The sequence below is a fragment of the Anser anser genome, assembly GCF_964211835.1.
Source record: "Anser anser genome assembly, chromosome: 15".
In the NCBI taxonomy this organism is placed as follows: Eukaryota; Metazoa; Chordata; class Aves; order Anseriformes; family Anatidae; genus Anser; species Anser anser.
In genome coordinates this window covers 7818555-7833208 of record NC_139736.1, presented here as the reverse complement: position 1 = coordinate 7833208, position 14654 = coordinate 7818555, and the positions used below count along the sequence as shown (strand labels likewise).

The following is a 14654-nucleotide window of genomic DNA, read 5'->3' as shown; positions in this document are numbered from 1 at the left end:
CCTGCCTTCCCCCCGCCGCCCGTCACATGAGAGGGGCGGGCGGCTGGGCCGAGGCGGTGGCTGCCGCCGGGGCTGAGGCAGGGCTGGGCGGAGAGGGACGGGGCAGGGCAGGCGGAGGAGGAGGAGGAGGAAGAGCAGCCGCCGAGAAAGGCGCCAAGCGGGTGGAGCGAGCCCCGGGCCTCCCTCAGCCGCGGCCGTTGCGGAGCGCCCTGCCTGCGGCTCCAACATGGACGAAGAGGGCGGCGGGGGTGGCGGCGGTGAGTGGCGCTGGGGGGGCCGGAGGGACACCAGCGTTCGTGGCCGGGGAGCCCCGAGCCCGGGACGTTTCCCCCGTCCCGCTCCGCGGGCGCTGAGGGGAAGGGGACCGCGGCCGGGCGCGGGGGCTGGCGCCTGTGCTCGGCGGCCCCACCGGGGGCTGGCTCGGAGCCCCACGGCCGGCGGGGTCGGGCCGGAGGTTCCGGCAGCCGGGCACGGAGTGGGGAGGGCGGTGGCAGCGGCCCTGTGTCCCCGGCCCTCACCGGGGGCCGGCCCCGCTCCTGGCTCCGCTCCCGCCCGGCGACATCGCTGCGCTGCCCCGGTGCAGCTGCTGGGGAGGAGGGGGGAAAAGTACGCGGCTGGCAGCGGGCGGTGAAAAGGGTAATTATGTTCTGTGAGGGCTGCTGCGAGTGTGTGTGTGTCATCTTCGTGGCGGCTCGGTGATAATCACGGAGTGGTTCGGCCAGTTTGAACAAGGTGAACCGAGCCTGAAGGCAGCGGTGTGAGTGCTCCCAAAGCCTGCCTTCAGAAAGTCAGGGCTCGCGTCCTGGGGGAGCTTTTTTAGTCTCAATTCTTAATCGTTGGGAGACGGGGTTGTGTACCGTCCGGCTTCCAGGATCTGCAGCTCTGCAGCCCGCTCTCCTCGTGTGATTTTCGTGGTGTGAGCGCGTTTGTAAAGCTTGTGTCTGAAGCACTCGGCTCTTGGGTGCCGCCAGTGATAATGGTGCTGAGGAGCAGCCGGTCCTGCCCTGGGGCAGAGGCACTGGCTCAATGCTGTGCCCTATATTCACTGCTGCTGCTGCGACTGTGGCTGTCTGCATCAGTGGCATGGTTTGGAGTGAAGAGTGGTGGGGATCCCTCCTGAATAAAGCACTAAACCGCCCGCGTTTGAACGTGTTGCTTTATTTTAGATAGGTAAAATAATGGCTAAGCCTTGTATGATTAATAGTTACACGGTGATTGCTAATTCTAAATATAATTATCCAGAACTCGGAAATCAAGTGGGTGTGGTGTTTGTTTTGACAACTTGGAAAAAAAAGTCTGTGATGAATCAGAAAAATAATTCAAGGAGTCGTCTGTAAGCATGGCCATTTCTTAGCAGGCACCTCCGTCCCTTGGTTAGTGTTGGGCTCAAGTCTTTAAAAAAATCTGAAAAAGGAAACCAAATAACAAAACAAGACAGTCTTCCTTTAAAAAATGTCATTGGGAACAATTGAACACTGTAATTGTAAAGGCCAGAAAATTTGCTCAACTCAAAATAAGTTTTCACAGCATTATGGGCTTGCATCTGTAGTAAAGGGAGATGACCGTGCCTGCTGTCGGCACGAGCCCTGTGTAATGTAGTAGTACCTGCTCACGTGCAAGGCTTAGACTAGCAAGTGGACCTCTTGCTGAATCGAGAATCACCTTTCAGAAAGTGTTAAGTGTTTCAGAGTTGCATTTTCACAAGAGGAAAAAGATGGAAGCTCGGGCGGAGCTGGTCTTTATTGCTCTGAAGGCTGGTTTTGTGGATGAAGACATCAGATTTTCATGTAGAGTGCAAATGAAACTATTTATAACTTTTTATCACTAATAAACATGTTGCTTTTTTGTCAGAACAGAATAGTTTATGTTCCTACTTGGCTTTGTTGTAAGACAATCGTAGACTAATTAGACTGTATTTTTTTTTTTCAACCAGTACTTAATGTTTTACACTAATTTCTTGTGAGTACTGAACTTTTTTCCTGACTAGAGATCCTGTCTGGCTTTTTCTTACGGAACACAGTCGGTTTGGAACACCAGGATTAGTTAGATCATTTCCAGCTAATGAATTGTTTTGAATTAAGAGTCATTTTTTTCTTCTTTCTAAACAATAGAAAGCATGTGAAAAGTGTTGATTTGATAACCAATTTTAAAATGCTTTAGTGCCACTAAGTACTGAGAGCCGTGGGCTGCCAAGGGCGTCAGAGCAGGGCTGCCCAGCGTTTGAACCTCTGCAGGACACCTCCAGTGCTCAAAAATTCACGATTGACCGGCAGCCTCATAAAGCTGAGCTTATCGATGTGCACAGGTACTTTAGGAAGTGTGCACAATTATTTGAGGACTGCACGGTATCACCCTAATTAGAGACTTGATCTAGATAAGCATCTAAATATCTAGGACATTACACTGTGATTCAGAAGGTAAACTGCTATTCCCAGTTCAGTTCTGCCTGCTGCCCTGCTCTTCTGTATAATTTGCATCTGATGCTTCAGTTCCCTTAGTTGTCAAATGGGGTCACTTATTTTGCCACCTCCTGTAAAAACTGTGAATGACAGCGGAGCTATGTAAAGCTAGGATTTATTATTTTAGAAACACTTGACAGAAGAGAAATGTTAATTACGGGAATTGTTCTCAGTGTTTTCCCTCTTCTCTGGAGTCTAAATGGGGGCATGCATTTATTTTATGCAAGCCATTTATACACAAACCTCCCATTGATTTCAGTGGAGGCTGTGTGCGTGGATTATTGATGTGATATGATCCGAGTCAGTTGGTGTTTGTCTCAGCCTTCTTTTGTGTTCTGATTAAAATATCTCTGTGGTTCACTTGATCCAGGAAATTTCTCCCCCTCCCTCTCCTCGCTTGGTTTAAAATCACATGTTTTGTGATCTGACTGAGGCTTTTCTAACATGCTTACTGTTACATAGGGGTGGTACCATTGAACCGAGATCTTTACATTGAATATTGCAGCAGGTGTGTAGAAGGCAGGCCGGAATAGTACTCTTCTTTGTTTCCCTGGATTTGAGTTGAGTTGTGCAGTTGCTTCGTGGTCACCCAAATCCAACTCGGTGCTGGTCTGCCTGGAAGAACCTACACAATGAAGTACGTAGTGACTTGCGTGTGTCTGCTTGTTTTGAGCCTATCTTCATGAAGGGTTCTAAACAGACGTGCAAAAAGGTTAAAATCTTGTTTCAACTTAGCAAACATGAAAAAATATAGCACTGATTGTGACAGTGAAGTTTCCATACTGTTCCCCAAACTCCGTTCTTTATTCCCAAATTGTGAAGCTTTTTTGGGGGGGTTAGAGCAGTTCAGTTGCCAGGCTGTGCTAGTTGGCCCAACTTGCAGCGACGGTGCCAGGTAGCACTTTGATTTCTATTATGCAGAGAGGCGCTCATGAGGAACTAGACCAAGAGACCAGATCGTCTTGCAGAAGACTCAGAAGAATAGATTTGCTGCCAAACCAAATTTAGCAAGATGACTTCTGTTCTTCTGCATGGCAAAGCGGTTACACATTTATAGGCAAAATCTGTTAAATGTAAGAAAAAACATTTTCTTCTTAGAAAAAATGTTTTTAAAAATGATTTTCATATATATATAGATATCTATTTCAATTTCAGGCAGTAACCTCTGGACTGGTTCTGGTTTTTTTTGTTACTGTTGCTTTGTTTTTTGTGCATTGTTGTGTCTTTCAAAGGTAGATGTTACAGACAGAAGAATCCATGTGGCCTGCGCATGGTTCTAGATATTTGCTCTGCATTTGAGACTAAATCTGCATGTTTTGTTTATACTAAAAGAAACTCATGAAGTAAAGAATTTATTTAGCATAGAAGAATGTTAGACATGTTTCACTCCAGACTCATCAAAATGGATAACTTGTACTGGTGGTTTTAAAAAGTTGTCCGAGAAGTTCTTTGGAGGAAGGCTTGTAGCTTTAAATAACACTGGGGAAGTGCCAAGAGTATAAAAATGCACCTGAGCGTTAGACTAACAACATGTAGGGATTCTAGGAAGAGGAAAAAGAGCAGATCTGGGGATACAGCACAAAATTAAACATAAATGTCTTCTGTTAGCCAACAGTGCTTCACATTAAGTCGCTTTTTGCTTAAATAAATAGTTCTCCATGCTCTTCACATTTACTTCACAAATACTTCACGTTTATAGAGGCTACCTGTTGGTTCAATAGGATCTTAATTTTGAGCTCCAAACATATTAATACTTACAATGTAATTATGAATAATAGTTATTTATAATGCTACCAGAAAGTGGGCATCTTAATTGCAATAACACGTGAATTTTTTTCTGAGCCTAGCATTCAATATTCTTAGCTGTGCCTTGGAAGAAAACATTAAATTTTTGCTGACAAAGTTTCCAGAGGTTGCCAAACTTGACAAATTGTTAAGTAGTATTTGGTGTCTGGTGCACAGCTATATAAGCATGGCGTGGATTTTAGTGGAACAGTATGCCTATAACATAGCATCTGTGTGTATTACTACATCTAGGAAAAAAAAAAAAACCACCTGTAGGATTTACTGAGAGGAACAGAGTGTTCTCTGCAGAACGGTGTCTGGGAATCACGGTAATAGCCACGTGAAAGGGGGCTCCCCATGTGCTGCTGTTACGAGATGGATATTGCAGTCTTTTAATAGCAATGGTTCCATAAAAGCTTTTACCAGTTGAGGGGCTGCACGTCTCGAGGCGGCACAGGGTTTTCCAAGGTACATCCTGCGGTTCACATCAAATCTTTCAGTCTCATCATGTTTATTGCCTCCCCTTCTTTCTTCATAGGATTTTGAACACTTTCCAAGGGAAAATTGATGAAATAAGGTGTGTCTGTCCTGCAGTTTCTTCTGCTTGCCGTCTTTTCCACCTATGTCTCTCCCTTGCTTGCACTATAGAAAAGTTTGATCTATTGCCTTAAGAGCTTTAAACTGTTTCACTTATACTGTAGCTCCATCTTATCTGCTGCTATCTTTTGCTTGCTTCCTTTCCCTCCCAGTGCAAACATGCTTTGGTCTGTTTCTTTTTACACCCCGTCTTTGGCCCCATTTTCATGTTGAACTACTGCCCCATCTTCTTTTCATGTTGAAAGTCATCGAATGAGCTGTTTGCAGTCGCCGTCTGAAGAGCATCTCCTCCAGGTTCATCCTGGGTCCTTTCCACACTTGTCCTGACCCCTTGTACTCAGTACATTCCCTTCCTCCTCTTTGTCCCGCCAGCTGCCTCTAGCACTGTTTACTATACTTTTCTTTTTGAAATCTTGCTCTTTCTTGGCTTCTTTCGCTGTTGTCTCCTCACTCCCCTCCGATCTTGTTAATCGCTTTTTCATATGGAAGATCATCTTTCTGCTTCCAAATTTTTGTGAAGATTTGCAGGATCCTGTGCTTGCTTTAATGGTCTTCCTCCCTATTCCTTCTTCTGAACAATCAAATTTGCAAATAGAAATCAGACTATTGAGTTTAAAGGGATGACTTGCAGCATACACTGTCTGCTCTGGATCCAGTGCCGTCTGTCCCAGCTAAAATGCTGCCTTGTTTAAGATCTTAAGATTGCATAAGTGTCATCTTAAGTTTAATGAGTCTAAACCAGAGCTGTTAGTGTTGTTTCCTCCCACTGCCTTTCTCAGCGTCCATGGGTGCACACCGACATTCGGAGTGGCTATTGACAAGGAAATAATCAGATGTTAGAATTTATTCTTTCTTTCTTTAAGAAGTCCGTAGAAAAGTTGTACGAAAAAGACATTTAAAAAGGCAATGCAAAACCTTTTGAACGCTTTTGCAATCTTACTCCTGAAGTTAGGAAATAAGTTGCATGTTCCTATGCAATATTTGTTTTCCTGTTTGAGTGTACGAATAAATTTAATCTGGTTATGGGATCCCACACTACGCTTCCTGCACACTTCTGCATGGGGCTAGGCAGCATGTGGGGTAGTGTCTCATGGTGACTGAAGCTGTCTGTGGGAATTATTTCCACATTTTTAAGGCAAAGTGGTAGTTAAGGTTGTCTGCCTCGCTTTGTCTTCCTGTAGTTTGTGAGTATTTAAGCAGGTACCGAAAGATTGCATTCATTTTAGCGAAGAGTTTGGACACATTGACCAGGGGTTTCTTTCACTGAGGATAAAATTAAGCCCTTAGCAGCGAGTCTGCTGGGAAAGCTTGTCAGCTTGCAGGGCTGTAGGACCGCAATCCCGTGGAGGTGAAGAACTCGTGATATTTTACTTTAATATTCATAGAGGCAAAGAAAACTTCATGTGAACAGCCATGAGTGGTGTTTCTGAATTCTTCACTGCGCATTCGTTTAAAGCAGTGTGTTGTAGAGGAAAGGTATGCGACTTAGATAGTAAAAGTGGGTTTAATTATATACCATTTGTATAACTTCAGCATATAGCAAATTGTTTTTAATTGCGTATGACTTCCTTCTTTTAATTCCAACAATTTCATGGGAAAACTTAGTATTGCAAATTTTTTGGACAACAGTGTTTCCTTTTAGTGGGATAGACACACAAAATCCACTAAAAAACCATGTGTTTTGTGGTCCTCTGAGATTTGCCTGAAGAAGGAAATGGCTTGACCTATTTCGTTGCTATGAAGTAAAAACATTCTTGTTCTTTTTTTTTGGTGAACATCTGTGTCACATTTATTTCATTACTTTCTGAAGTTCTTTAAGCCCATTATTCAGTATTATAAAGTTTTTATTAAACAAACAACAACGATACATAGCTGCTTCCACAACTCTGTTGAAGTTCGGCTATCTACTTACACGTAGGTGGGATATAAGTGGGTAGCTTTTCCAATATAAGTTGACGTGCAAAAAGGCAAATACAGACGTTATCTAATATTTCCCAGAAAACAAACAAACATTTCTTTGACAAATTCAGTAGGATCTCATGGAGTTTAACAGGAAATGTAGCACGCTGGAAGCTTGGGAAATCTCAACCAGGACATGAAGTACTGGAGATCTTTGATCTAATTTTTCAATAGGTTGGACTTCTTGGCATGGTTTTACTAATTAGCCTCATTTTCAGACGCTCTGTTTATTATAAAAAGAAATAGCTTATGCCAGGAGTACGGAAGATTTGTGAAGGATAGATTTTACTGCGAGACTATTGATTAATAATGCTATAGAATTTCGTAAGAAAATTCTGTTTAAAACAAGATTTGGAGGTAAGTTTGTTTGTGATGATTGAATCTGAGTTCACATCTGGCTTTCCCTATCGGATCTAGCAGCCCGGTTGGATTGTGAGGAGCTGCTGTGGGTCCTTAATACCAAAGGAGAAAACAGTTGTTGATTTTTAGGTGAAATACCTTGAACTTTTTGAACAAAACAAGCAAGCTGTATGAAAATGATGAAACCCAAGTCTATGGAAATGGTCTGGTATCTCTAAAGCTTTGCCTTCTCCCCTAGGAGTCCTGAATCTTTTTCATGTCTCCAGTGACATACCATGCATCTCCTCCTCATGGTATTCTATTTCTGGCCTCGTTCCCCATGCATTTATCTGCATAATAATGTGATTTTCTGCAGCTGGTTCGGAGCAGGGCTCGCGCGGGGTGGCCACGTAGAGCGCGTCTGCAAATTCGCTCGCTGTCTGCTGCCTCTCAGGGTGCAGGAGCGGCTGAGCAGCAACTGTGGGAATTCATGTTGGTGTCTCCCCTAGCCAGTTACCAGTTCTCTCAAGGCTTGTAATATCCACCCTTCAGTCAAATTACATTGAAATTGAGTGGTACGCAAGATGTCGTTTGGCAGAAGGAGTAGATGGGGAGGAAAAGGAATGTATCCCGTCTCTCTCCTGTTCTCACACACATGCAAACACAAAAAAAAGGCTGAAAAAATTGGCATGTGCAAGCAGGGGAAACTGCCTCTTGCTGCTTTCTGTGAAAGGCACAGTGAGATGTAATCATTTAGTGAGTCACCTCTCCGTTTTTATACAAGTGCCTCATTAATAGGCAGTGTAACTTCCAGCATGGAGATGTGTGTTCGTACTGGCTGATTCGGAGTGCTAAATACCATTCAGGTTGTTTTCCTGCTCGATTCCCAAGTTTTCAGAAGTCTTTATTTGCTGTTACATTTTTGCTTTCATATATTGTAAATATCGTGTCCCTTAATAAGATCTTTGTTTAGCTCATAAGCAACGTTGTCTGGAGGGTCAACTTCTGACCCGAACGGGTCCTGTTGCCTCATGAGGCATGCACAAGAGAGGGGAATAGGCAAAAGGGGCATTTGTAGCCGCATTTTACAAAATAAGGGATTATTGTCGTGTAAAGTAGCATTTCTTATATTCAGTAGTCAGATTTTGAGTACTTTTTTTCTTTTATTCTCGCTCATGTAAGCATGGACTAATGAACTTCCTGCCTCGTCATTCAAATCGACTGAAGAGGAATTTTCCCACCAGGCTGTGTACTCTCCCCGAGTACAACTTTGACCACTTGCAAATGCCATTTTTGAATTTGTGAAACTGCTGCATGTTTTTGTGGCTGTATCTCACAACTGGGGGCTGCGGGGGAAGGCTTTCCCAAGAAGTGGAGGTTAAACCAAGTGGCTTCAAGAAGCGCTGGTGGCTCTGGTACGGAGCAACTCCCTTCCTTGGGAGGAACCTTGCAAGTTAAATGCATTTTCTGACCATGAAAATCCTCCCAACTTCAGGCTAGGGGCTTGGTCCTATGTAGGGCAGCCTTGAGCCCTTCTTGAGAAGCCCCCAGGGACCTGCCCCCTTTCTTGTGCTTGTACGTGTTCAGCTCCTCAGGGTAGCCTACAGAGGAGCTCCCGTGTACAGGCCGTGCTGGCTGGTGATCCCTCGCAGATCTATGGACTTGATTGCTTGGGGTAGGTAAACGTGTGTCTGTGCATCTTTTTGGGGGTTCTCCCTGTTTTGTTTTTCTACATTTTTGGTTCTCTTTCTTTCCTTTCTGTGTGGTTTTCTCTTTGACTGAAAGGATCCTGCCTGGGCCATGCCCAAACCAAGCGCTCGGTGTTTGGGGAGCGTGCCGTCAGGAGCCTCGCTCAGCCTGGAGGAAACCGTGGCGTAACCCTGGTGCATGCTAACTGGGGAGGACTCATTCTGGATGTGGTATCCGTCACGTAACGCATTCATGGGCACGTCATGTTATGGAAGTGTATGTTTATAGTCTCAAAAGTAAATTTTTGTTTTAACCTGCTCTTCTGCAAGTCAGTTCTGACCTATTGTACCGCCCTTCTAGTTACTCAGATTATTACTTTCTGTACCTGCAACACTTCTAAAGGAGAATCCAGCATTCCTCTGGGGACAAGGAGAATATCTGTGTGTTTTTTTCCTTGTGCTGCTACTCCTGAATTGCAGTTTGTATGGAAACTGTTTCTGAAGTGGAATTTGAAACTGGAAGCCAAGGTTAGTCGGATGCAAAGTTAGAGAAATGACTGTTGTGTCTATGAGAATGATTCCAGCCACAGAAGGGAGAGATTAAAGGCTTTCAGGTACATGACTGGTTTGCTGTTTCTTAGCGTAGCTGATGCTGGTGAATTTTGCGGGCTGGGAATCTCAGCCTGGTTCTCAAGTCCAACTCCTGTGTGTGACGTGAGGTCAGCCTTTTTGGGAAGCCTGTGACACTGCAGTTTGCTGGAGGTGGTGTGCTCAGGACAGATAAATGGAGCATATGGTGTTGATTTTTATTTTTTTTTTTGGCTATAGGAAGTGCATTTTTGTGCATTAAATATAGTAACTTTCTTTTTTTAAATATCTGAGAGGAAACTTCCCCCCCAGCGTTTTTGAAATCAAAATACATCTTTCTTCACCCTCGTTTTCTGCACTGTAGTTGGAAGGACTGCAGTGTTTAGTCTTGGTTTTGTACCAATAAATGACATAGTCTCACATGAATGTTTTAAAAGATTAGGTGATATTTTATAAGTGCAAACATAAAAAGAAGGCTAGCTTAAGTCCTTCCACTATGAATTCAGTGATAAGTGTAGAGAGTACACGTTACGTCATTGTTCTTGATTGCTGAAAACTCATTTTCCTTTTGTATTTTCTACCTGTGTTGCAAGCATGAAAAAGAAACGTATTATGAAGGGGAAAGGTTGGGTGAAATTGGTAATCCAAATTAAATACAAATAATACTCTAAAGTTTATGGAGCCTGTGGGTGGGTGGACTTGGCAGATACATCCATTGTGGTATGTTAGACTTGAAAGACCATATGGAGATGATTATTTTCTGGCATTTTGTAGTAAAGGTTTTTGTAGTAGGATTTTTTTTTTTTTTTAGAAAAGGGGATGAAAAATAGGAAGAATAATTTCAGTTTGCATCAAGTAGTAAAATAGTTTGTTGTAGTAGCATATGGAAAAGCAATTTATTCAAAGTTAAGCTGCTAAAAGAAATTCTCCTACTGTTTTCCTATTGGCTTTCTTGTTTTGTGAACGCAGCCAGAGATCCTATGCAGCTGGGACTAATACAGGATCCAGCTGTAACTTTTTTTATTGTTGTTCAGATGTCCGGTGATGGTCAAATCTAAGTTATTGTGTAGAAATTCAGTAAAGGAAAAGGGCAGGGTGGGAAAAAAGTGACTCTCTATAAAAATATTCCAGTAAAAGCAACAGGAACTAGGAGTATCCATTTCAGAACTCTGCCATAAATCCCATCCTGAAATACTTAAACGCCTTCAGATTTTGCTGTAGACCTTAAGTCATCTAGGATTTTTTTTTTTTTAAAGAAGTGAAGTTGCCTGAATGGAATGGGAAGGTAGCCATACTTTTAGATTACTTTCGGAAGAAGGTATCAATTTATCACTCCTAGTACAAGATTTAATTGAAACAAAATCCTTTACTGTCTTTAAAGTATTGGTACAATATGTAATGAGTTCTACAATGTTCATTGAACAGTTTTGATTTTGCTAACTTCATTTATGCTGTGTTTCACTAGTCTTTGTTTTACAGAGCCCAAGTATTTAAGGAAGCGAGAAGCCTAATATTTTTCTTCAGAGTTCAGCTTCCCTTTGGTATATTTTGTGCTTCCAACTATGTAGATGATGGTTTGGATCCAGATTAAACAAAATGAGTGAGAAATACAGTAGGTACACGGAATGTGAGAATACTTAAGGATGACCAAAATAATGCATCCTTTATTCTTTCAAAACAATTTCTGTTTCTCTTTTTCTTTGTTAAAAAGATCAAATTTCTTGAGTTTCTTTATAATTGAGCCAGCCATCCTGTATGTGAGTTACGTGGGACCAGTGATGCAAGGTAGAACTGCCGTGGCTGTTAGGTTTCTGCCTGCTTTTCAGATCTTCCTTCCACACTAAATTTGCAAGTGGAGTCCATCAAATGGCTACTAAACTTAAGAATTCTGTTACTGCCACCGAGTCTTTAATTTTGAATGTAGTTACTCAATCACTTTGTAATTATGCTAGTCAAAGTAATAAGTTTAATAACAATAGTATACAAATAAGTCCTAATTGACTGGAAGAACTAGCTTGAAATATTATATTATTAGCGATAGAGGAATTTTAAAACATAACCACAGCCTATAGCATAATTTTGGAAAATATTAGTGTATACACCTTACTAATTCTTTTATTTAAAAAAAAAAAAGGAGAAAAAAAAAAAGAAAAACGAAGATTTGTGGTGAGCCTGCTGGCTTGCTGGACAACCTGGCATTTCACCCCACCGTGCTAGAACATAACAATTTATTTTCCTTCCTGAACTAGTAGGAGCTGATCTGTGACTTCAAAGTGGAAGTGAAATGTGGACAAAATGTTATGCTTTGAAGGCACAATACTTCTGAAGCAAATCAATTGCAATGTAGAAATCCCTACGCTGTCCATGCAGCTATGTAAGATGTAACAATCTTTGGAGTTCTTGTACTTGCTCACCAGTGTCAATGTTAAGAATGAGGAAGTTTTGTTCCTGTGGTAGGATTGCTGCACTCCATGGGTAAATGGCGGTAACAGTTGGTTTTGTTTGTATGGTCACCGAATTTACATGGTTGACTGGTGACTGTCAACGTGGTGATTATCAACATGGTGACTAACAGCACGTTTTGTAAACCTGCAACCAAATTTCTTTTTCTATATGGCATTTATTTCTTCTTTTTAATTAAGCAAATTATGACATTCATTTTGCTGTGTTACTGCACTGGGTGTCATATATTGCATAGCTATGTTTGGGCTTTGTTGAGATTGATTCCTGTCCTGAGCACCCCGTGTTTTATTTTTAAATACAATATTATACATGAAATTAATACATGTAAATAATTTTTTTCCCAACATTGTAGTGATTAAATTATCAGTATTGCTTCATTTTGTTTTGCAAGAATGGTATTCAAAGTTCTTCTGAACAATAGGTGTTGCGATCTTAAATTGTAGAATGCCTAATGCCAGTTGTCTTTTGCAGAATTGGTTGTATGTAGACTCTGCCTGTGTCAAAGGCCACTAAAATACAGCAACTAGAATAAGGAACTATGCTTCAGGATGCTTTGGCTGCATTTGTGGTGTATTTGAGAGGAAATTCAGGAAGTATTGTTGCCTAGAGAATGAAATATGCCAGCTAAATTGAAGAAAGCAGTATAATAATGTCTTGAAAGAGGGAGAGAATGCTGCCTTTTTTTTTTTTAATTGTTACACTTTTTGTTTTTCTCTGGTGCTCATATGGACTTAGAAGTTATCCTGTCACATTCGAAAATCATCAGGAGGTCCTTCTCACTTTATTGAAATAATTGTATGATAATTCTGTGAAAGTCTTGGCTTTTCACAACCTCATTTTATGCTTTAAAGAAAGGGTTTCGTGCTGAACAAACACACGTTAGCCCGATAGCATTTTCCTGTATTTGAATTGAGAACAGTTAAATGACTCCAAAAAATTTGTTGTTGTAGATAATGAATTTTAACATAGAATATGTGCATACAATAAATCTCTTCAACTAATCAGTCTGCTTCCTTTCCCTCCCACCCCCTTGCAGCTGGACGTTCCTCAGCCTTTGCTGCTGTATCTTGCTTCCTCTTGAGACTTTCTGGAATAGAGTTAACAGTGGTGGCAGGGATTAACGAACAATGTAGTGATTATATTCTGTGGGTCTGTATAAGTTGTCTTTTTCCATTGCTATTAATTCTTATGGAAGCTATGTCATCTATTCAGTATGAACACATTATGTGTGCCATGCAAAGTTGCGTGTCGCGGTATTTAGTGAAAACGTGTGTATCGCCATTCAATCAGGAGTATTTTTAGATTTCATTAGTGAGCTCATAAGTTCTTAGCTGGAACAATGCAGGATGGCTAGACTTCCATTGATAGTTTGCAATTAATTAGGCTTTGTGTTTCTTTGGCATATGGGAAGACATTTTTTAAACTACAACTGCAGGAAAATTCAGGAAAAAGTTTCCGTTAGAGCGGAGTTCATCATGAAGGTTTACAACTATGGAGACAAGTGGAAGCATTTCATGTTTTCTAACAGCCTGATTCAAAATTTATATGAGCAATTTTTGTTGACTCCTTTTCTTTAAGGATCCAAATGTAATCTTTCAGAATTAGTTTCTGAATGTTTAGAGATATTGGCTGGACATCTGTGGATGCGGCGCTTGGGTTTTCTGGTCGTGCTTCAAATGCTTTAGCAAAGGTTAAGGTCCAAATCAGTTCAAACATTGAGGAGATGGTAGGGCAGATGCTGTAATTGAAAAATCTTTTTGAACTAGCTTTTGGATAATTTTGATGTGGTATGTCGACTGCTCTCTACGTGGTTCTGTGCTGTTGGGATTAGGTGACTTGGTAGCAAAAACCTATGCTTAATAATGCCACCATTGTTATTAGCAACTGCCTTTCTCAGTGGGCAAAAAATACTTAAAACAATGAAGAAAGTGTCAGCAGATGGCATTCACCGGGTGTTTTGTACCCAGTGCCATATTGCCCGTTTGTGGAAGACAGAAGGATCTCTGCCCGGGGTGAACAAGTCTTCTCCCTACGCCCCTCGCTAGCAGTGCCCACAGAGGTGCAGACAAACACCCTGTTGGTGCGGAGTGCTCAGCAGAATTTCCAACTTGGTATTTCTGGTTGCCCTTAGGCAAAATTAGGATGATTGCGACTGTTAATATGAGTCAGATTTTTTACAGCCTTACACAAAGTTTGTCTTTGTGTACTGAAAGCTCATGCCAGGTAGAGCACTGCTCCGAAGAGAGAGAGGAGCTCTTTGGAAATTTGCTTCTCAGAAGCTATATATAACCGCATTGTCTTATGAAGCTGGTATCTGCAGTTAAAGACGACATAATTTGCTGTACATATTACAAGTTTAGCAGAAAGTGCTATCTTTTATTGGTACCTTTTGCACTGTGGTGAGGGGTAACACAACTAAAGCATTTGGTCCCATTCAGTTGTTTCCTAATCGACAAAAATGTTTGCTATTTGAGCATGGCAGGATGAAGTGGAAATCTGAGTAAGAATGTTTATAAATAGGAGCAGCAGGAGTCGATGGATTTGGAAAGAGGTTGGGGTTGAATGCCAGTTAGTTACTTAAAGCTTTGTAAACCTTTCTCTCTTCAGTTTCAGGGAAAATGCTGAATTTAACATGCTATAAGTCTGAGACAGAGAGAGTAATAGAAGTTAATTGCTTAGATCTTTGAAGTTGTTGTAGGGATACAGATTGTTTCTTATTAAGCACTTAGCTGAGGAAAAATGATTAACTTAATAAAGTAGAAAAATACACGTTCAG

General features: G+C 41.7%; 1 protein-coding gene across 3 annotated transcripts in view; it reads left to right on the top strand.

Moving 5' to 3' along the window:
* The first annotated feature begins 123 nt into the window (after positions 1–123).
* The window catches only part of CYTH3 (cytohesin 3), a 51984-nt gene continuing 37453 nt past the window's right edge, over positions 124–14654 (top strand). Inside the window, exon 1 of one of the 3 annotated variants that reach the window (XM_083800389.1) lies at positions 124–257. In XM_083800389.1, the coding sequence (XP_083656515.1) occupies positions 227–257 (31 nt within the window). In that variant the 5' untranslated portion in view covers positions 124–226. Of the gene's footprint in view, positions 258–599; positions 637–7645; positions 8815–14654 lie in introns of those variants that run through there. The other 2 variants (XM_083800391.1, XM_083800390.1) reach the window with 2 other exon arrangements.